At 38.8% G+C, this 21,861-nt stretch overlaps 1 protein-coding gene across 1 annotated transcript; it reads right to left on the bottom strand.

The window, feature by feature from the left end:
- Positions 1 to 192: 192 nt before the first annotated feature.
- UBLCP1 (ubiquitin like domain containing CTD phosphatase 1) lies at positions 193 to 16,481 on the bottom strand. Its single transcript, XM_079770525.1, has 11 exons — positions 16,339 to 16,481; positions 13,922 to 14,119; positions 12,913 to 13,004; positions 12,444 to 12,529; positions 12,245 to 12,360; positions 10,767 to 10,865; positions 8,223 to 8,260; positions 7,614 to 7,712; positions 4,375 to 4,491; positions 2,916 to 3,043; positions 193 to 1,276 (listed from the first exon to the last, which is right to left on the bottom strand). Exons 2-11 carry the CDS (start codon positions 14,073 to 14,075, stop codon positions 1,249 to 1,251), a joined length of 957 nt encoding a protein of 318 aa, XP_079626651.1. The 5' UTR covers positions 14,076 to 14,119; positions 16,339 to 16,481; the 3' UTR covers positions 193 to 1,248.
- Between the last annotated feature and the right edge of the window lie 5,380 nt (positions 16,482 to 21,861).

Here is a 21,861-nt window from a genome sequence, read left to right as displayed (position 1 = left end):
GTAGTTGTTAAAAACCAATTCTGAATGCATGAATAGTGAAATACACCCTTGTAAAACCACACACATTTAATTTTTTCAAGAGGTCCTTGCCTGGACCTAATGTTTGTTTTGTGATTACAAAGTATTTGGGATAACAGAGCAGACAACCAGTGTTTTAAGAAAAGGTATTTATTATTTACACCACTGAAATAGTCCCGTAAGAACAATATACACCAGGTTCATTTGAAAGGATCAGATTCCTTTCAAATACAAGAACTGTATAAACCAATACTGTCAACACAAAACAGTGGTCACATTACATATTTGCAGGCTTAAGCATTTCAATTTTAAAGCTTATGGCTAGATATTTTCACTGAAACAGTGTTGCACTTAGACAAGATTATAGCTAGAACAGAACAAACACTTTTGTTCATGCTTTTTAGGGCTGAATCAGTGATATGTCCCATTTTAAAATGTATTGCCTCTGCTTTTATGACAATGGTTTTAGGCAGAAATGTTTTTACTTAGCCACCAAAAAGAAACATTCTTGTTCCTTAGTTTTCTTCTTCAATCTTATGTTTTCTATTATTCATACCATGACATAACGGTATTGCAGCTGACATTTTCCAGTTTTACTCAAACACTGACACACATACAACCAGACAGCTCACAATTTAGAGATGTCAATAGTGGATAAGAAGAGAAACTGTGTCTATGACAAAATAAATTTTTTAAAATTTGGTACTTTTAAGCATACCAAACTAGGTTCCTTATTGAAAATACGTGTGTGTGTGTGTGTGTGTGTGTGTGTGTGTATGTATGTTTGTTGTTTGTTTTAAAAGGAAAAGCAGTAGTTTCAAGATGGAATTGGTCTTAGATTTAGTTCAACAACAACACAAATAAGGCAGGAACGTAAAACATAACTTGTTTCCAAAATCTCAAAATGATATCGTTGAGTATACATTTCTGTCCACTTTTTTTTGTGTGAGTGGGGGGTGGGGGACACACCTCAGTACTCAAACTTGGAGAAAGTCTTTTGTCAAGAGTAACAATATATTCACATAGGGGGAAAAGAGATAAAATTTTTAGCATATTGCTGTGATCTTCAAAAAATATAAAATTAAATTTACAAAAAACTGGAAGACCAAGTATAAGTATAAGCAGTCTGGTATTTGCTTCAGTGTCCAGCACTATTATAATGATTTCTAGCATAAAAGCAAGAGTTCGTGGATCTCAAGTATCTTCAATAACTGCCAGCATAACTTGGAACTACTGTCCTTGCTTCTTTGAGAGATATCTGCAAGAAATAAAAGATGTCTAAGCTGTACCATGCTAAACGCACAGTAACAATCTAACTCTCTCCCCAAAGGAAAATAGTTTGTTTTAGTACCAAAACTTTTTTTTAAATATATTTTATTAATTTTTTTACAGAGAGGAAAGGAGAGGGATAGAGAGTTAGAAACATCGATGAGAAAGAAACATCGATGAGAAAGAAACATCGATCAGCTGCCTCCTGTATACCTCCTACTGGGGATGTGCCTGCAACCCAGGTACATGCCCTTGACTGGAATCGAACCAGGGACCTTTCAGTCCACAGGCTGATGCTCTATCCACTGAGCCAAACCGGTGAGGGCAGTACCAAAACTTTTAAAGATGAGTAATAACTGTTAATAATCACCAACAGTTTTGGACTATGTGCCAAGCACTATTCTAAACACATACTCTATGTTCATTTGGTCCTCACAACATCTCTATGAAAAGTTTTCTATTAGAACTTATTCCTATTTTACAGAAACAAAGAGGTTAAGCAATTCCCCCAAGTTCACACAGCCAGAAAGTGGCAGAGCTCAGATTTAAAATAAGGCCCTCAATTACTCTATACTGCCTTACCTATAATTAATATTGTAATTTCTCCCCCCCAAAACCTCAAACTCCATTTAAAAATCTTATTTTTCTTACACAAAGATAGTGGGCCAAAGCTGCTAAGGGACTCTGATTAAGAGGGTAAAGATGCAAATACATTAATTTACTAATCAAACAAACTTTCCTTCATGTAATGTTATAGGAATCTACCAATAAATTAAAAGTTTCATATCTCGCCCTAGCTGGTTTGGCTCAGTGGACAGAGTATCGGCCAGGGTCCCGGGTTTGATTCTGGTCAAGGGCACATGCCTGGGTTGCGGGCTCTATCTCCAGTAGGGGGCGTGCAGGAGGCAGCCGATCAATGATTCTCTCTCATCGTTGATGTTTCTATCTCTCTCTCCCTCTCCCTTCCTTTCTGAAATCAATAAAATATGTTTAAATAAATAAATAAATAAATAAATAAATAAATAAAAAGTTTCATATCTCTATCCCATTTATAAGTTACCATACTCGGTGGTAATGGGGAATGAGGAAAGAGTTCTTAAAACCGTAACACCTAGACAAGTTTAGATGGTGTAAAACTTGCTCACTTCCTGGCATTGTGGCATTTATACCTACCATTTAGTTATATCATCTACAATTTGTTTTTCTAGTGGAATAAATTTCGCTAACATTTCTGATACACAGATTATTTGTAAATAAATTTTTAGTGTATTTTATTTTATGCAGACATTATTTTACAATATCAGACAGAGATTACAAGCCCAAGTGATTCATAATAAAGTGACCTACCTCATGTCACAAAATAATTTACAGGTAGCATCACAAACATGTACCAGACTCTCAATTCCTCTCTATTAGAAGTACTAGAGATCTTAAGATGTGGGTTTATTGACTAGTTAGAGGTTAAGACAAAAGGGAAAAATACTCTTAGGGGAGAGGTCATGGGATTAGAAAATATTCTTAGATTTACCCATTGTAAAATAAAAATTAAGAGTTATGTGTAAAATCAGAGTCGCCAATATTTTCATTCATTAATGGAAAGAGAAAATTAACAAACAATTAGCACTTACCTTTCCCAATATTTGTGATTTAGGTCCAAAAAGTCATCTAATTTTGCTATTTCCTTGAGGTACTGAGTTAATTTTAAAAGTTCTTTGTCTTTATCTCGATTTAGGTGAGCTTTCATAAAAGGCCTTATCTATCAGGAAACAAACATTACCCAGTATTTCACATTGCACTATGGAAACTGGTCCAAATTTACACTCATCTATCATTTAGAGTTAATGAAATTAAAATATCAACAAGGATGTCAATATTAAAAATTACTTTTATATTACCTCAGTTTAACAAACCGATAGTCATGGTGTAATGTTTATAATACAAGTTAAGAGCTCTTCCACCTAATTTTACCTTGTTATCTTTTCAGTCTGGACCTGAAACACTGGCTTTCTTATAGCACTTGAATCCTATATGGTGTCTCTTCTTTGCAAAACTGCTTAGACTTTTCCCCTTCTTACTAATTTAATAATTTCATTCATATCACTTCATTCATAAAAAGTTAACCCAAATACAAGCTTTATCTAACAAGTGAGACAAATTTTAACATTGATGACTTTCATTTCAATATTTTTCTATGAAACTTTCATATAGCTAGGAGAGCATACATTTTTGTCTCTAATTAAAAACAAAACAAAACGAAACGAAACAAAAACACTGAGCATGGCTCAGAGATTGAGCGTTGACCTATGAACCAGGAGGTCACAGTTTAATTCCAGGTCGGGGCACATGCCCAGGGTTGCGGGCTCCATCCCCAGTGTGGGGTGTGTGGGAGGTGGCCAATCGGTGGTTCTCTCATCATTGATGTTTCTGACTTTCTCTCCTTTTCCCTTCCTCTCTGATATCAATCAAAATATATTTTGAAAAAGACCCTTACTGCCAGCTTCCCAGATAACTAGAATATAAGAAATTCCAAGATTTGCATCCCTTATTAATAAAATGTCTGATGCTTTCACATTTTTTTTAATCCTCACCCGAGGATATTTTTCCATTGATTTTTTTTGAGAGTGGAAGAGAAAGGAAAAGCCAGAAAGAAACATCGATGTGAGAGAACACATCAATTGGTCACCTCCTGCACGAACCCCAACCAGGGCCCAGGCCAGGGAGAAGCCTGCAACAAAGGTACGTACGTGCCCTTGACCGGAACTGAACCTGGGACCCTTCAGTCCCCAGGTCGATGCTCTACCCACTGAGCCGAACTGGCCAGGGCTGATGCTTTCACTTTTGATGCTAAAAGTCAATGGTCAATAAGCTCATGTTGCTCCCCCAAATTTAACTAAAAATAAAACACGTGAATGAGTTGGCTAACCAAGGAGACAATGTTCAATTTTATATAAATTTTTCTAAACAATTAAGCTTTTCTTGCATGACCATAATGATAGAGTACTTCCAAAAATTTATGAAATTCAACAGTATTAAAGTGCTACCACATATTCCAGGTTATGTGAGCATAGCAAGTAAAATTTGTCTTACCTTTAGTCCATTTTGTGGGTTCATTAGAAAATTTCTTCCTATGTCATCAAACATAATGGTGTTCTTTTTGCTGTAAAACTCTGAAAACTTCCCCCATATAACGCCAAGAGGCTTTACCTTAGAATAAAAGTTTAGATTTAACTCAAATTTTATCAATTGTTCACCCTTTCTTAAAAAGCAGCAACAACATAAAATGCCCTGCAGAACTACACCAGGTGTTCCTCTGTAAGGCAGGCACAGCTGGCTGTGTGACCAGACCAGACTGAGATACAACACACCTGAAAGCAGGATGTATCTCGAAATGTTAACTTCTGAAAGATCTGTTCATACTGAACTGAACTAAACCCCATTATAAGACTTCCCATAATTTCAACATGAAGATTTGGGGTCAAAGAAAGAATAATAGTTTAATTTAAAAAGAACCTAAAGTGCCCTAGCTGGTTTGGCTCAATGGATAAAGCGTCGGCCTGCAGACTGGGGGTCCCAGGTTCGATTCTGGTCAAGCGCACATGCCTTGGTTGCGGGCACATCCCCAGTGGGGGATGTGCAGGGGGCAGCAGATCGATGTTTCTCTCTCATCGATGTTTCTGACTCTGTATCCCTCTCCCTTACTCTCTGTAAAAAAATCAATATATATAAAAAAAAAAAGAACCTAAAGTAATGGTTTAGATGTCTGCTAAGCAGACATATGACTTCCTGGGCTAATACTATCCCTCAGAACTAGAAGACCTTAGTGATGGACAATGTACCTGGATCTTTTAATACAGAATTTAAATATTTTCATACAGAATTTAAATATTACAGAAAAACTGACTTGTCTTTAATTCAGTGGCACAGGTGCATAATTTCTAGGGCATTTGATTGCTTAACTTCAAAAGCACAATAATTTGTAAGTCCTTGCTTTTATTTCTGAATTCTTAAAATGAGCCTTCAAAAAGATTAATTCCTTATACATTCATATCTGTTGGTACTTGCATTAGGTCTGTAAGACCACTCAAGAATAAGTGATTTCCCATGGGAAGGAGCGTTAAGGAGAGGGAGGGCCCAAGTGGGAGGAAGACTTCTCTTATGTACATTTTATTTTGAATCATGTGAATGTATTTTATACATTTAGAAAAAATATTTTTAAAATAAATTAATTTTTAGTGGCAAAAGTACATTTTCATGAAGGCAAGGGTCTCATTTATAATAATACTAGAGGCCCAGTGCATGAGTTTGTGCACGGGTGGGGTCCCTTGGCCTGGCCAGTGATCGGGGACAATCAGGGCCGACTCGCCCAGTCCCGATCAGGGCTGATCTGGGCCAGTCGGCCAGGGGGAGGGACCACAGGAGGTTGGCTGTGGGAGCGCACTGACCACCATGGGGTAGCTCCTGCATTGAGTGTTTGCACTCTGGTGGTCAGTGCGTGCAAGTTATTGCAACTGGCCAACTGGTCGTTCTATTGTTCGGTTGCTCAGGCTTTTATATATATAGATGAGATTATATCATAACAGTAACCCTGACATTAAATAGTAGTAAGTAAATGGTGACGATGGTTGAAATTTTAAAATGTTAAGTTTTGCCCTGGCCAGTGGCTTAGTTGTTGGAGCGTTGCCCTGTGCACCAAAAGATTGTGGATTCAATTCCAGATCAGGGCACATACGTAGGTTGCAGGATTGATCCCCGGCTGGGGTGTGTACTGGAGGCAACTGATCAATGTGTCTCTCACATCAACTTTTCTCTCTCACTCTCTTCCAAATCATTAAACATATCCTCAGGTGAGAATTTAAAAAAAAAGTTTTCTTTTTCTCTTTCATCCTTTAATGTAAGAAGCCTATTTTCTTCTTAGTGCCCTAGCTACAGCAAAGAATATTATTAAAATATTTTAATTTTGCCCAGGCCAGTTTTTCTCAGTGGTTAAGAGTGCTGGCTTGCAGACCAAATGGTCATGATTCAATTCCTGGTCAAGGACGCATACCTGGGTTGCCGGTTTGATCCCTGGCCCTATCGGGGCTCATATGGTGTGGGAGACAACCAATCAATGTGTCTCTCACATTGATGTTTCTCTCTCTCTCTCTAAAAATCAATGGAAAAATATCCTCGGGTGAGGATTAATAATACATATACACTAGAGGTCCGGTGCACGAAATTGGTGCACTGGAGGGGGGGGGGTGTTCCCCTCAGCCCAACCTGCATCTCTCTCTCCAATCTGGGACATCCTTCTCACAATCCAGGGCTGCTGGCTCCTAACTGCTCACCTGCCCCCCTGCCAGTCTGATCAACCCTAACCGCCTCTGCCTGCTGGCCTGGTCGCCCCCAACCGCCCCCCCCCCCCCCCCCCCGCACCAGCCTGGTCACCCCCAACTGCTCCCCCTGCCAGCCTGGTCACCCCACTCAGCCTGCTGTGCAGTTGTTTGGTCGTCCTTCACTAACCACCCCACCAACCCCCGGCGGCCTGGTTGCCCCATGCAGCCTGCTGTTCAGTCATTTGGTCGTCCCTCACTAACCCCCCTGCCAGCCTTGTCGCCCCACGCAGCCTGTGTTCGGTCGTCCATCCGGTTGTTTCGGTCATGACGGCCCCTGGCTTTTTATATATTAGGATATATTTTTCTTAATTTTACTAAAACTTTACTTGCCTCAATTTGTATAAACCCCTCAAATATTTGAAGACAAATATACGTGAGCTGTCACAATAAGCCAGATTCTTGATTTTCTTGGTTAACAAAGTCTTAAGAAATATGAAAAGAGCTTTATGACACCCAGGGTTAGGAATCCTACATCCTCTTAAATAGTGTTGTCATTTTGTAGTTATGTCAAGCCACCAGTTGGTTCCCAAACATGGGCTTTTCTCTAATAGCTGTTGTTGCTCTTCTCTGGGGCTTCACAGACATTACCCCAATTTATCAGTTTCACATAGGGCACAGTAAATCTGTTTTGGTTTGTTTCTAGTACCTCCCTTGATGTCAGTATTTTTTCTCACACTCTGTCTTTAGCAACACTATGCTGCCATCATCATGGGACAATTATCCATGAACTTTCCTGCATCAAAACCCTTAATTTTATAATTAAAATTCAAATCTGAAAAATAAAATTCAAATCTATTAACCTTAAATTCATCTTCCTAAGTCTACACTCAACTGATACTTTACTATCCACTCAGATGTGTCTAAACTCTTTATGTAGTTTATTCCAGCAATATAAAAATAAAAGTACATTAAAAAAGAAACAAGTCTTTAAATAAAAGTAAAATGATTTCTTACATCTATTAATCCTCTCCTTGGTGTATGCACTGTTATCATAGCAGCACTGTCCAACATGAAGGTAATCTTATAATTTGCATTTGTGCTCACTCCCAGCTCCTAGAAATACACAATACTCATGTGGTTAAAATATAATAATGTGGAAATTCCAGGTTTTCTGAATATTCTAGCTACAACTTCCCATAATGCCAACTTTCTACCCTCCTGGCCACCACCTCTTACTTAACAACTGGCAAGTATTTTAGTGTCACTTAGCTAAGTCAATAAATAGCAGTCCAAAGAAAGAAACTAGAGACAGATTACTTCCCAATTCATTATTTTAAAAGAGCATCACTCCTTTAAGTATCACACACCAGAACAAAAAGAGGAAAACAAAGCATTATAATAAATTGGGAGGGAAGAGAAAGGAGAGCTCCACTATACTTCTTGAAAAAGACATAGGTATTTAATTTAATACAATCCACCATCAGACTAAACACACTTCTAACTCCTGTACTGTTTATCCACTAAATGTCCTCCAGTGAGAATGAAATTAATTCAATTAGAAACTTTAAAAAAGACAATTATAGTTTCAAGACATTCTTAAATAGATTGTTTTTTGATACTTACTTTCATTTTAGCTTCAATCCACTTCATATTTGTTGCAGCTAAAACATGAGGAATACAAGACACATGAAAAGCATGAATTTCATTTTAAAAAACCTTTCTTCTGTATAGTTTTCTAAGCAAGACTAAAAGTTTAATCAATTACATATTTGTGGTGATTTTCCTTTAGGTATTTATAATAATAAACTCAGTGTGTGTCTTTAAGACAGAATAAAACTTAAACAACTACTTTTACATAACAGGGGTGGGGAATGTCCGGCCCACGGCCATATAACACCTACGAAATCATTTGGTCTAGCCCTGCCAAGGCATTAGGGTGAGTTAATTAAATGTTTAACCCAAATATAGCAGGGTAATTTTTAAGTTGGTAATTTTGTATGGCTCATTAATGATGTTATAAATATCCAAATGGCCCTTGGCAGAAAAAGGTTCCCCACCCCTGATCTAAAAGATACAGGTAACCAATGTTCAAAAGAACTGTGAACCTAGGAAATGTGTAAGTCAAGACTTAAATTCTCTTTAAAAATAGCCTAATACTATTCTCTATCAGTTCCAAACTTAAGTTTAGGGTGTCTGGATGCCCATTTTTTTCTATCCAGGCAATGCACAAGTATATACGCCAATATAAGCAGATTAATATGATATGTCAAAAGTTAACATCAGCCTGGCCTCAGTGGCTCAGTAGTTGAGTAGTTGAGTGTCAACCTATGAACCAGTCAGGGCTCATGCCCGGGTTGTGGGCTCAATCCCCAGTGGGGGGCATGCAAGAGGAAGCCGATCAATGATTCTCTCTCATCATTGATGTTTCTATCTCTCTCTCCTTTTCCTTTCCTCTTTGAAATCAATAACAAATAAATTTTTCTAAAAAGTTTAGAAAAGATTAGACAGGTTCAATGAATTTTACCAGGCTCACCAAACTCAATGCTCATTGAGTCTAACAACTTTGTTTAACAGAGAGTCTGAGACAACTATATTCATAAACTGATCTATGTTACATATCTGTTTATTGCCAGTTTTTAAGATCAATGATATTAAAATATTAAGCCCTCATCTTTATGTACCCTCCTGGTCTCAAGTTACTGGACTAAACCAAATAGGTATTACCAAGCAAAATGTTTATAAAGGGAAAAAGAAATTCAATTATTTAAATATGTGTATTGTTTTAGGGCAATAGAGGAACAGAGAGGTGTTCTCAAAACAAGTATCTTTAGCACACACACACAACCACCAAAAGAATCACCTTCCATGCAAAACTGGCCAGCTGAACTAAAATTTTAGAGACTGGTGTATATACAATGACAACAATCATGAGAGAAAAAAATAATTTTTAATTCAGTATATATTTCAGGTTTCTAATTTTTAGATGAGAAAAAGATTCACAGCTAATGAAAAGGGTTTCTAATTACTAAGTAATCATTATATACTAAGTGCCATAGTATTAGGTAATATACCGATTTTTTTTTTACAACTACTCTGTAATATAGGCTTATTTATCTTCATTTCTCAGATGAGAAAACTAAGGCTCAGATAGATTAACTGACCTACCCAGTATCATATAGTAAAGACAGAGCCAGAATTCAAACCCTACTCTATTTAGCTTTCTTCTGTGTCTTACAAACCAGAAAATGTATTTCAGTATTTAATTTTAATGGCTGTGAACCTGTATTACCACTGAACAATGGAGAGTTGCAGATTACAAGGAAAAGTACAAAGGAAATTTACAGACTGAAATATAATTATGTGGCCTCTCATCAAAAACCTAGTAAAATTAAATGTAGTATCTTTAATTGATTAGATTTTATTTCATTCACAATCAGGATAGGTCCTCTGTGCTTATGACATTGCCAGAGGCAACTTTACATGTTTGTGGGAAGGTGAGATGTAAATTAATACACTGCTTCCCTTATCAAGAAAGTCTTGCCACAAAAAAAATTGTCAATTGAAATAAACAGTGTGCTCAATAATGTAGTAAATTTACTTTTCAAAGCAAACTCATTACCTTTATCTTATCACAAACCTGTAAGTTCCTGGAATGGTCCATAGACCACAATTTGTTATACCGCTTTAGTCCATTCATTCATTTTCCTTAAGTAAGTTCACATTGCCTTTCTTTATTTCTGAAGAACCACATCACTATGATTTTTAAAATACATATATTTCTCCAAGTATTTTGAAACTAGAGTGATGAAGAAAGAAAGCAACAATATCCTGAAGCATCAAAGATTCTACAGTAAAGATCAGAAAGAAAAGTTCCTAATCAAGGGGGTGGGGGGAATCTTATGAAAATAAGGCCATTTTTATCTGACACCAAAATCCACTCTCTTCCTATATTTAACTATTTCAGCAGTACTTGGCAACTATGTGATGCAAGAAAGTCAAACATGATTATTAAAAATTTGCTAAATCAAATGAAAAATGTATCATATTTAAACATAGGTCATTTTAAGTGACACTTTATAAAGCAGAATATAAGGAACAACCTTATTTCCATGGAAAGCTAAACAAACAAACAAAACATATATATATATATGTGTATATATAGCTTACACCAAATAACAATGTCATAATCCTCATATGCAGATGTTAGGAATTCATGAAGATATGGCCGCATTAATTCTACCCCAGTCTCTGCACAAGACCTATGGTCTAAAAGAAAATCAGTCATAGATGATTATTAGTTTATTATGTGGATAAGTACCTAATATCAATTAAACTTAGGAAATCTATATATATAAAAGCCGAAACGACCATCCGACCCGTACCTATGACACACAATGACCACCAGGGGGCAGACACTCTGACCAGTAGCTATGATGCACATTGACCACCAGGGGGCAGACACACAACGCAGGAGCTGCCAAGCTGCATTGACTTGGCACCTGAGGTTCTCAGGTGATGCACCCGGAACCAGAGAGAAAGGAGCCTGATTCTGGGGTGCATCACCTGAGAACCACCCTCTCACAATCTGGGACCCCTCGGGCAATGTTGGAGAACCGGTTTCGTTCTGATCCCTGCAGGCCAGGCCGAGTGACCCCACCGATGCACGAGTCTGTGCACCGGATCTCTAGTGTAATATGAGCACTCAAACGCAAGCTACTTCAGACTGACATACATTGGCTGACAAAGAGGTGACTCCAAAGCACACAATTCAATATCTTTGTGATCCAATTTTAATTTGTCAATTATATTCAATTTGTGAAGAAGAGCAACAGCCAGAACTCAAGCTTATATAGTAAAGTATAGAATTATTTTTTTGTCATCTAGTCTCTCAAGTGTAGATGTTACTTTACAATATGTAAAACAAACTCGGGTACTTATTCTCACTTTGAATCATTCACCTTCCAGATGTAATCACATTTCACCAAACAACAGGTCCAATTAACTTATAATCAAATTTTAAAATAAATGTTCTTTAACTTATATCATGTACTTAAAGTTTAGGATAGTGGTAAGTAAATTCTTTCTAATATCAGGAGTAAACTAATCATTTCTTGACAATATTAGAGGGGGAAATGAACATCTTTCTAATTTTAAAGAATCGGCCCTGAACATAATTTAAATTTTAAATTCAAAAATCGGCCCTGAATATAATTAAACAGAAAACCAGGGTTAATATCAAAAATGCTTTTTAAAAAATCCTCAGAAAAATTTAAATGTTAATCAGTAGGGAATGACTTGGTAACCTATGATGCACCAAAAAACTAGAATTCTGTGTAACAAAAAATATATATATTTCATTCACAATAAATATTAAATGAGAAAATACTCAATATATCATTAAGCAAAATTAATAAAAATATACATACAAACACACCTTGAAGATACACAAAACTATAAAAGTGGTCATCTTTGGGTCTCAGGATTATAGATGACTTCTTTTTATTCTTATATGTGTTTTCTACAATGAATGATTTTCTTTTGTAATAAGAGAAACTTTCAAATATTTCATATTGCAAGGAAAAAATAAATAAAAGGAAAAATCCTTGTGGATAACAGAAGATGAAACACAATTTTAGCCGACTTACCAAATAACGTATAATCAACGTCTAGTACCAAAAGCTTTTTCCCTTCCCTGGGTGGATTCAAAATTTCCACTTTGTATTCTTTCACTCTGCGAGAAATTTTCAGTAGGTTTTCTTCCCTAATGGAAAAATAAAATCAGATGAAACATTCATTTTTTTCTCATATTACAACCAATTTTCTTTGGTAGTGAAAAGCACTTACCTATTTTCTACTTCAACTACTTCATCTTCAATATCAAAGTCATTGACAACATCATCGTTGTCAGGAGGTGGACCTAAGACATCTTCCTATTAAGATGAAAATGTTTTCTTTTACCATGTTATCTTTAACACATAAATACATACATAGTATAAAACGCAAATAAGAGATTGAGTTCAAGAGTTTTTCAAGCACACACTGTGGGAAATTTTTCATTTTATAATTTGTTATAGACATTCACTGGGCAGATCTGCCATGTTAAATTTGACCATTTGCACTACTAAACTTACAGCTATCCATATACTAACAAGTTCCCCAGTATTTTTCTGTGGAGTTAATACCACATTCACCGTGCAGTTATTTTTCAGTTACTACTAAACTGACAATTTTATAATTTAAACTGTGATACAGAAGTGCAATATAAATCATATTATCTTCACAGGGACAAATGGTAACAAAAGTAAACATTTACCAAGCTCTCCTCACGAGTTCCCATCATCATGATTTTAGTATTTGGTTTCAGTTTGAGAGCTCCAAGCTTAACATCATTTTCTGCAGGTTTGCCTACAATACAAGCAAATGACTGTTTTCTCACTAAAGTTCAGGTGCTGGTTTCACTATCCTATTATACAAAACCCTAACAATAATAGGTTCAGTACAGATCCCACAGCAGTATTTTTTTTCCCTTAAATTAACAAACTATTACTGCTGAATTCGGAATTTCTAACACTCTAAGAAGTACCAACTAATATAAGGTTTGATTTTTCCCCAACTCTGTCTTAAGGAACATCCTTACTCAACTTACTAAACAAAATAAATTAGTGGTTTTATTGTTAAAGATGAAGATAACTGTTTTCCAAAAAGTCTTGAAAATTGCACACCTAAGATCACTCACTATAGATTTAATGCTACTCAAAACACCTTTCAATGATATGACAAACATAGACAACATGAACATCCCTTTTAGACTGGATATAAACAACACATATAATTGCTAATCATTATTTTAAATCATCATTACTTTCAAATCAGAAAAGATAATTTGGAGAGAGTACAAGGTCCAAGGTATTATGAAAAGGTTGTGCTAAAGGGCAAATGTCAAAACATACAGTTTTACCTGGGACTTGTGTGACAAATATTTAACATGCAAACACCATCAAAGGAATCAAAAGTAATCTTTTATATATATTTTTTCTTTATTAAGGTATTACATATGTGTCCTTACTCCCCCCCCCCCCCCATTGCTCCCACTCCCCACCCCACTCCCCACACTCATGCCCTCACCCCCCTGGTGTCTGTGTCCATTGATCTTAATCCTGGTGGTATTCTCAAGTAACATTTAATAGTCTTCCTTATATCACATAAAAATTTTAGGAATAGCCCTATCAAATAAATCTTCCAAAGGGACTTATTGAAGAGGATAATAACTAATATAAAAATTCATATCAATGCAAAAAAATCTGACATGAGGAGAGAATTACCTTTAACTTTAAGTCCAAGTAATTTCTGTCGTTCTGGTAGTACTCCTGTAAGGGTCTTGAGAAACTGTTTGAGATCCAGCACAGTATCATCTTCTGAAAGTGTGGTCACTGAATATTCCTGCCCACCCCATTTTACGATGATAGGGAGAGCCATCCTTAAAACATATGTTGAGGCAACTTTTGTTCAGAAAAATACACCTAGAAGAAAGGCATATACAAATACACAAGTTAAAATAAATATATCAAACATGTATCCAAACCTGTAACTTTACGTTTTTGTTTGTTTTTAAATATATTTTGATTTCAGAGAGGGAGAAACATCAGTGATGAGAAAGAATCATTGATTGGCTCCCTCCTGCACGACCCCACTGGGAATTGAGCCCACAACCAGGAATGTGCCCTGACCAGAAATCAAAACCCAACCTCCTTGTTCATAGGTTGACACTCAACCACTGAGAACCACACAGGCCAGGCTTTAAGTTTTATAAGTTGGGTTCTATTTTACAACTTGATGATAGAGAAGCAGGACTTTCTTTCAGTAATGTTACCAGAATGCCAAAGGTTACCAGGACTCAAAGTTAAAATTCCCCCAACCTCTCAATTTTTGGCTTAGAGTTACTACTTCCTCATATTCTATCAGATTCTCTCTGTTCACCTGGAAAGTTGTAACAATGAGCTACCTATCCCTCCCTCTCTTTTTGATCAGGTTTATGCTATAGGCAAGTTTCTCCATGACGGACCAATGTTCATTTAACATTTGGGAGGCAGCAGAGAGAGAGTCGTTAAGAGCACAAACTCTAGTGCCAGATTATCTGTGTTCAGGTCCCAGCTCTTCCACTTATTAACTATTTGACTATGGGAGGTTACTTGAATCTTAGTGCCTAGGCTTCCTCGTCTGCAAAATAGAGATGATAATACTACCTACATCTTAGGGTTTTTATGAAGATTTAGTTAGTTCATATTTATGTCATACAGTACCTGCACAAAGTAAGCATTATATAAGTACTGGCGAGGCAATTTTTTTAAAAAGTGTAACTCAAGTGTTCCAGGCACTGTGCTAAATAGTAAATGGCCATTATTTGTTTCATATTTAATACATTGGACAGTTTTTATAGAGACTGTCTTGTTTAACAAGATTGTTTGATAAGAACTGTCCCATTTTTACAATTAAGGAAACGGGAGTTTAGAGAGGTTAAGTAATCTGTTCATGGGTAGATAGCTGGTAACAGGTCTTCTGACTAAATTTCATGGTTTTTCCCTACATCACCACTGTCTCTCTTGAACTGAACCTATAGACATCAAAGATCAACAAACACAAAATCCAGAGGTGCATATATAAGCACACAAAGATGAGGTAGCAGCAGCTATGCTCAAAGACAGCATGTAGGTAGGTCTCCCTCATAAAGCTGTCTACCAGTTTTCATTAGTTTGTTCTCCCCACAGACATCAGAGAACTGGGTTTTCTAATATCAAAGTATTGCTATTTCCAAATGCTATCACTTATTTATTGAAACCTTTGAATGTACTCTTCATGTATTACAACCAACTGCAAGAAAGAAGGCAAATTCTTAATATGCAAAAATAATTTGAAAACCGTAAGGTGTAAAGTGTCTTCAATGTGTCTGGTAATAAGAGAACACCACAAACTCACTTAATTTACTCTTATGTTTACAGCCTGCTCTACTAAGGAATTTAAATAAAGTGGGTTACTTTAGAGCAATGCACTTCATTTTAGCGAGAATCTGCTCTCATAAATGTTATGATCCTCAATAAAAAGTCAAAGGAATCAAATTGAAACAGTTTTAATATGACTATACAGACTAGAAAACTCAAAGAAGTAAAACAACTTGCCTAAAAGTACTTTGCAAAGGCGTGAATTGGAAAGGAACAGCAGCAAAAGGTAACATCTTGGGGACTTGGGGGATGTTAACAAGCCTAGTAAACGGTATAGAAAGTAGTGCTACTTTCAACTCCCAGCCAGGGCAGCACCACAGCAGCAACCGAGAGGCAGGGCAGAGCCGAGCGCTGTGGGAAGGGACAGGTATGGAACCGCCTAGAAAGCAGGCAGAGAGCCCTAAGTCCAAGAGGGCCGGGTGTCTATAGGGACAGTGAGGGGGAGAGATGCTCAAACCCCAGAAGAGGAAGGAATGAAGTTTGGGGACGCAAAGTCCACCGCGGCGCGGGAAGCCCTAACCCTGGGCGAGGAGGCCGGAAGGGAGGGCGGCGGCCCCGGCGACCCGCGGCCCAGGGCCGGAGGCCTGGGCGCCGGACCAGGGGAAGCACGGTCCAGGGCGCCCACCGGCAGCCCCCAGCCCGCCGCGGCCGGCGGCATTGGGGTCCCCAGGACGGCCAAGGTGCGGTGGCCCAGCCCACGGCATCTCGGTGGGCTGCACGCCGGGGTGCCCGGAGTCCCTCACCTGGAGAGCGGTGGGGCCGTCGGCAGCGGACGCAGGAACCTGCCGCAGCGCAACCGAAGGCACCGGAAGTGAAAGGCAGAGACAGGAACCGGCTGACGAACCGGAAGTTAGATTTAAACCGGAAACGCGCTGGAGACGGGACCGCGGTTTTGCTTGTTTTTCTGCGGGTAGTAATGCCGGGTAGCTGCAGCCAGGATTTCCTCCTGGTGACGGTGGAGCCAGGCCTTTCCGAGACGGACCCCTGTGCCGATGCTAGGACCTCTGGATGGCTGACGGCCTTCGCCTGTGCTGCGCATGCGCCCGTTAGTAGGGTCCGCGCTAGGAGGTGTTTTCGGGCGCGTGTGAGGTCTCGGGTATTGTTTCGCCGAGTCTGAGTGGGCCGCGGGCGGCGCGCGGCTGGCCCAGGTGTGCGGAGTTCTTCGTGGAACGCGGGACTAGTGCCCATGCTCCGAATGAGGCCTGAAAGGTGGCCTTTGAGCACTGAAGACTTGAGATCCTTCCCTGGCACCAGGAGCCAACAACACAAGAAATTTCAGCTTAGAAGTCTCCCCATTTTCCGCAGTCCAGGACGGGGTGGGGGACGGGGGGTAGAGAGGGGGGAGAAGATTGTTAGGAAAAAAAAGGAAGGGGCAGGCCTAAGTGACTCAGAGAACGGAGGAAGCAAATCTGAATAGAAGAGCTGCCCTGGAGATTTTTATAACGTTGTGTCAAATGGCACCACCATCCGCCCATTCCCACCTGCATTCCCTCTGAAAGCGAGGAGAGCCAATGACAAACCCTGACGAGAGAGATCCAGATTTTAACGGGAATTCAGAGCGGTCCCTATCTGGTCCATACAGCGAACTCCCAGCGTGCATTACCTGCTGTTAGCCAGTAAATGAAAACAAACAAAAAAACCCGCTACGTTGTATATAATACCAAACAAAACCTAGTTTTGAAAAAGGAAGGGAAAACGCAAAAGTAATATTGGCCTCCAAGTATGCACCAGTCCTAGAATTACCTGTATTTTGCCTTCTACTTGACGGCGCTGTTATGGAAGGGAAGCGAAGAGACAAGTTTTGTTTCCTAACAATGGTTTAGTTAAGATGTACACTGTTTTATGTTCTCTTCCCGCTCTCTTTTGGTAATTTTTATTGCACTAATAATGCATGAATATCTGCTTTTAAAAAAAGCACATTTTCAGAAAATATATGCCGTCTTTCCTTTAAAAAAAAACGGGGGGCGGGGGGAGGAAAGCCCCAAATTAAAAGAATTTGTACAAAAATCATGCATTAGCAACCTAGCCAAAGAAATGATCAAAAGACGATGGACTGGACCCTAGAATGAATTACAATTTTTTTTCAACCCAATCTGTTCCTTGCCTTGTTCACGTGCTAACCAGCTGCTTAGCCGCTTTATATTTTTTGTTGTGATTAAAGAGGTTTGTTTTTGTTAATCATCAAGGTCAACTAAAACTTTGAAGCTTCACTAATTCTAAGCAACACGATTCATAAAGAGATTCTTGTCAATGGAATAGCCATTGTACAAGGGGTCTGATAAGTTTGGTATTACTAGAGTGCAGATAATTTAATAATTATCAAGTGTTGAACAATAAGTAGTATTTCTCGGAGAATAATGGTAGCTGAGTATTTTAGACAAATGGTCCGTTTAACAGATGATTTTTACATTATCTTTTGCCCAGATCTCAGTCCACTTCTATTTAGCTAAACACTCATGAATTCATAAGTAATGTTAACAAAACTCTTGGAGTAGATTGCAAGATATCTCTTGAATATAGGAACTGGACTCTTGGTAACTAGGGAAGAACACAAAGGTGACTAAGAAAGGGCTTACAGTAACTCACAACGACCAATAAAAGGAGAAAAAGTAAACTTCTGCCTCCTGTTGCTCATTAAAACCTCTCTTCTAATGCATGGAGGATGATATCCTTGTGCCTGCATACTTCTCTGCAGCAACTAAAGATGCCTGGGAATTCCTTTATAGGGTTTTGATAGATTGTCAGGTCTAAGAGACTAAAAGAAATATGGAACCAATGTCACAAAATCAGATGATAGCCCTAGTGGGTTTCACTCAGTGGATAGAGCATTGGTCTGAGGACTGAAGGGTCCTGTGTTCGATTTTGGTCAAGGGTACATGCCTCAGTTGCGGGCTCAATCCCTAGTAGGGGGCGTACAGGAGGCAGCCGATTCTCTCATCATTGATGTTTCTATCGCTCCCTCTCCCTTCCTCTCTGAAATCAATAAAAAATACTTTTTAAAAAAATCACTACTATCACTGTGACCATGTTTGGATTGGAAGACAAAAGAAATCCACCACCACCCTGCTTTTATCTCCATCTTCCCTGACCTGTTTTCTTCCTTTCCTTTTCTCAGGCCATTGTCTTCCTCTCCTTCCAGTTGAAAAACAATCCTCTTTTTTTTTTTTTTTTTTTTTTTAGTTCACTGGAGCACTTTGTTCCTCTGTTCTAATATCTATTACCTTGCCTTTAACCTGATTGCAATCAGTGAGCTGAAAATGGATAGAATCTGCCTCACAGGACAGTTTGTACAGGCCCTTTATTCAGCCTGGCAAGTTTACTACCTTTTCTATTCAACTTCCTTTCCAAAATGACTACTTTAAAACCTCAACTCTCTTCAAATTTCAGATCTTCCAATTTACAACCTTGCTCTTGGCAGATAATACTATCTTATATTTTTGCTAAGAAAATAGGTCTCAAAGAGTAATTACTTCAACTTCAGACCTCTAAATCTACAGTTATATCTGCACTTGTCCTCACTTCTTTTGCTTCTGTTGCAAAGTGGCAGATTCATGCTCTGGCTCCTCAGGAAGCTTTCTATAAGTCCAGTATCCCTCTCTCTTGTATTTTAACCTCTTTCCCTCTACTGGTTCATTTTCATCAAATCTTGCTATACTTCAAACAAATGTCTAAACTTGATACAGTCTATAACTGTATTTCAGAAAATTTGTTTAGTGACAGTTTCTTACTATGATTTTATTCATTCATTTAACAAATAGTGCTATGAGCATTTTGGTGTGTATTTCAATTTTTTTCTTTGCATCCAGTCACATACAAATTATCATTTACTGATATGTATTTACCATATGTATAATATGTATTATTACATGTTCTCATTACCTGACATTCCATTCATCCATTCAGCAACTATTTACTAAGTATCTGCTTCAGCCAACATGCTAGGCTCTGAGACTATAATGGTGAATAAACCAGACATGGTCTTTTTTCTCACAAAGCTTACATCAGTAATTTTCAACCAGTATGCTATGCACACTGGTGTTCTGCGAGAATTTTTAAAACATTCAGTACCTATTCAGTCAGGGGCACCGACCTCTTTTCCCTTAGATTGTCAAATTTAAAAAATGACAACATGCCCAGCTGGTATGGCTCAGTGGTTGAGAATTGATCCATGAACCAGGAGGTTGCAGGTTTGATTCCAAGTTAGGGCACATGCCAGGGTTGTGGGCTTAATTCCCAGTAGGGAACATGTAGGAGGCAGCCGATCAATGTTTCTTTCTCATTGATGTTTCTATCTCTCAATCCCTCTCCCTCTCTTTCTAAAAATCAATAAAAACATTTTTACAAGGCCAATAGCCAACAAAACAATTGCCATCCCATGTGAATGAATCAAAACTACCTTTTTTGGTGTGTCGGATCTGCAAAAAATACACTTACTGGTGTGTACTGAAGAATTTTAGTAATTAGTTTATGTGTGTCATAAGATGAAAAAGGTTGAAAATCTCTGGCATTCAGAAAATCCTTGTCAGATAATTCCACATCTTATCTTGGTGTTGGCATCTGATGGTTGACTTTCTGCATTCAAATTGAGATTTTCCTAGTTGCCAGTATGGTGAGTACTTTTCTATTGTATTCTGACTATTTGGGGCATTATTACATTATGAGACATCTTCTGTTTCAAGAGTGCGGAATCTCCGAGGGAAGGCAGGAGAGGGTGGGTGGGTGGGAGGTAATCAACCAAAGACCTTGGATGCATATATGCATAACCGATGGACACAGTAGGGTGGTGGAGGCCTGGGGCAGGCCAGAGGAGGTTAATGGGGGAAAAAAGGGGACATATGTAATAGTTTCAACAATAAAATTTTTTAAAAATAATTTTAAAGAATAAATAAAAAGCAAATAAAAAGAAATTTGTTTCAGCAGACCTTCTCTGACACTATTGGTTAGGGAAGGGAGATGTCACCTTGTAATTACCTGGTTGGGACAGAAGTCCAGGCTTCCCATTAGGCCTCCTTTGACACCCCATGTGGGCAGGAAAGGACACCAGTACTGTTGTGCAGGGGCAGGAGGTCAGGTTCACCAGGCCTCCACTGATACCACCTTGGTTGGGAGGAAGAGGGGTGCCTCTTCACTACTCCCCACTTGGCCTCCAATTGACATTATGGGAAGTGGCGAAGGCAGCCCATTACCACTGGAAGATGGTGAAAGTTCTGGCTTCCCACTGGCTGACATAAGTGAGGGTGGGACTATGATTTTTTCTGTATATGGCAATGGCAGTGTGTTGGTCTTAACACTCCCATGTTCAGTGGTTTACTAAGAGGACTCACAGGAATCAGAATATAGTTGCATTCACAAATGAGGTTTACAGCAAAAAGTTACAAAGCAAAATCTCCAAATGGAAAAGCTCCATGGTGTGAAGTCCAGAGGAAACCAGGCACATGATTCCAAGAGTTCTCTCCCAGGGGAATCACCCAGGATACACTTAATTCTTCCACCAGTGAATTGTGACAACAGGTATGAAGTGCCATCTTCCAGGGAAGCTCATTGGAGACTTACTGCCCAAGGGTTTTGTTGCTGTTTTGTGGAGGGCTACTCAGATAGGTACCCACTGCCTACCACCAATTCCAGACTCCCAGAAGGAAAATAGGTATGCAGCATAAACCATATCGTTTGCATGAACAGTGTAGGTACAGTAAAACACACTTATTTAGGAAAACCTATATATATTAAAGGCTAATAATATGCTAAGTGTCTGACCGTCGGACCGGTTGCTATGACGCACACTGACCACCAGGGGGGGCAGACTCTCAATGAAGGAGCAGCTGTGATACGCATTGGCCATTTACAGAGAAACAGCACCAAGGACCTGGCACCCACAAAGCAACACTCGGCTTCCCCAAGTGGGGCACAGGCCCTGACACCACCCCTGAGCAACACTCCACCAAATTGCAGCCAATGCTGCCAAGACCCTATGGTGCAAAATGCAGCCCACAGCCCAGCCCAGAAATGGTCACTGTAGGCACCAGGTAATGACGTCATGACGCCCAGCTTCCTCTCCCTAGCAACTAGCCTCCTCAGAGTTTCTTCAGCCCAGGAACACAACTTGCTTCACCAAATGTCGGTGAAGCATTTTCCTGTGCCTCATCTCATTTGATCCTCACAGAAGTCCTGGAGTAGGTAGATAGGAGACTCGGCGGAATCCTATTTTCTTTTCATTAGCCGGAAAACGGAAATTTAAAAAGCTTAGAAACTTGACCCAACTGAAAAGA

Source organism: Cnephaeus nilssonii (genome assembly GCF_951640355.1).
Source record: "Cnephaeus nilssonii genome assembly, chromosome: 5".
Lineage (NCBI taxonomy): Eukaryota > Metazoa > Chordata > Mammalia > Chiroptera > Vespertilionidae > Cnephaeus > Cnephaeus nilssonii.
This window is presented reverse-complemented; position numbering and strand designations above follow the sequence as displayed.

Bases quoted from the DNA above. Each gene is read 5' to 3' on its own strand.
- UBLCP1 (XM_079770525.1), bottom strand. From the start codon at position 14,075: ATGGCTCTCCCTATCATCGTAAAATGGGGTGGGCAGGAATATTCAGTG. The intron at 10,866-12,244 runs GTAAGTCGGCTA...ATTTTCTTTTAG, and splicing joins CGTTGATTATACGTTATTTG to ACCATAGGTCTTGTGCAGAG. The intron at 4,492-7,613 runs GTAAGAAATCAT...TTTTATTCTAAG, and splicing joins CAAGGAGAGGATTAATAGAT to GTAAAGCCTCTTGGCGTTAT.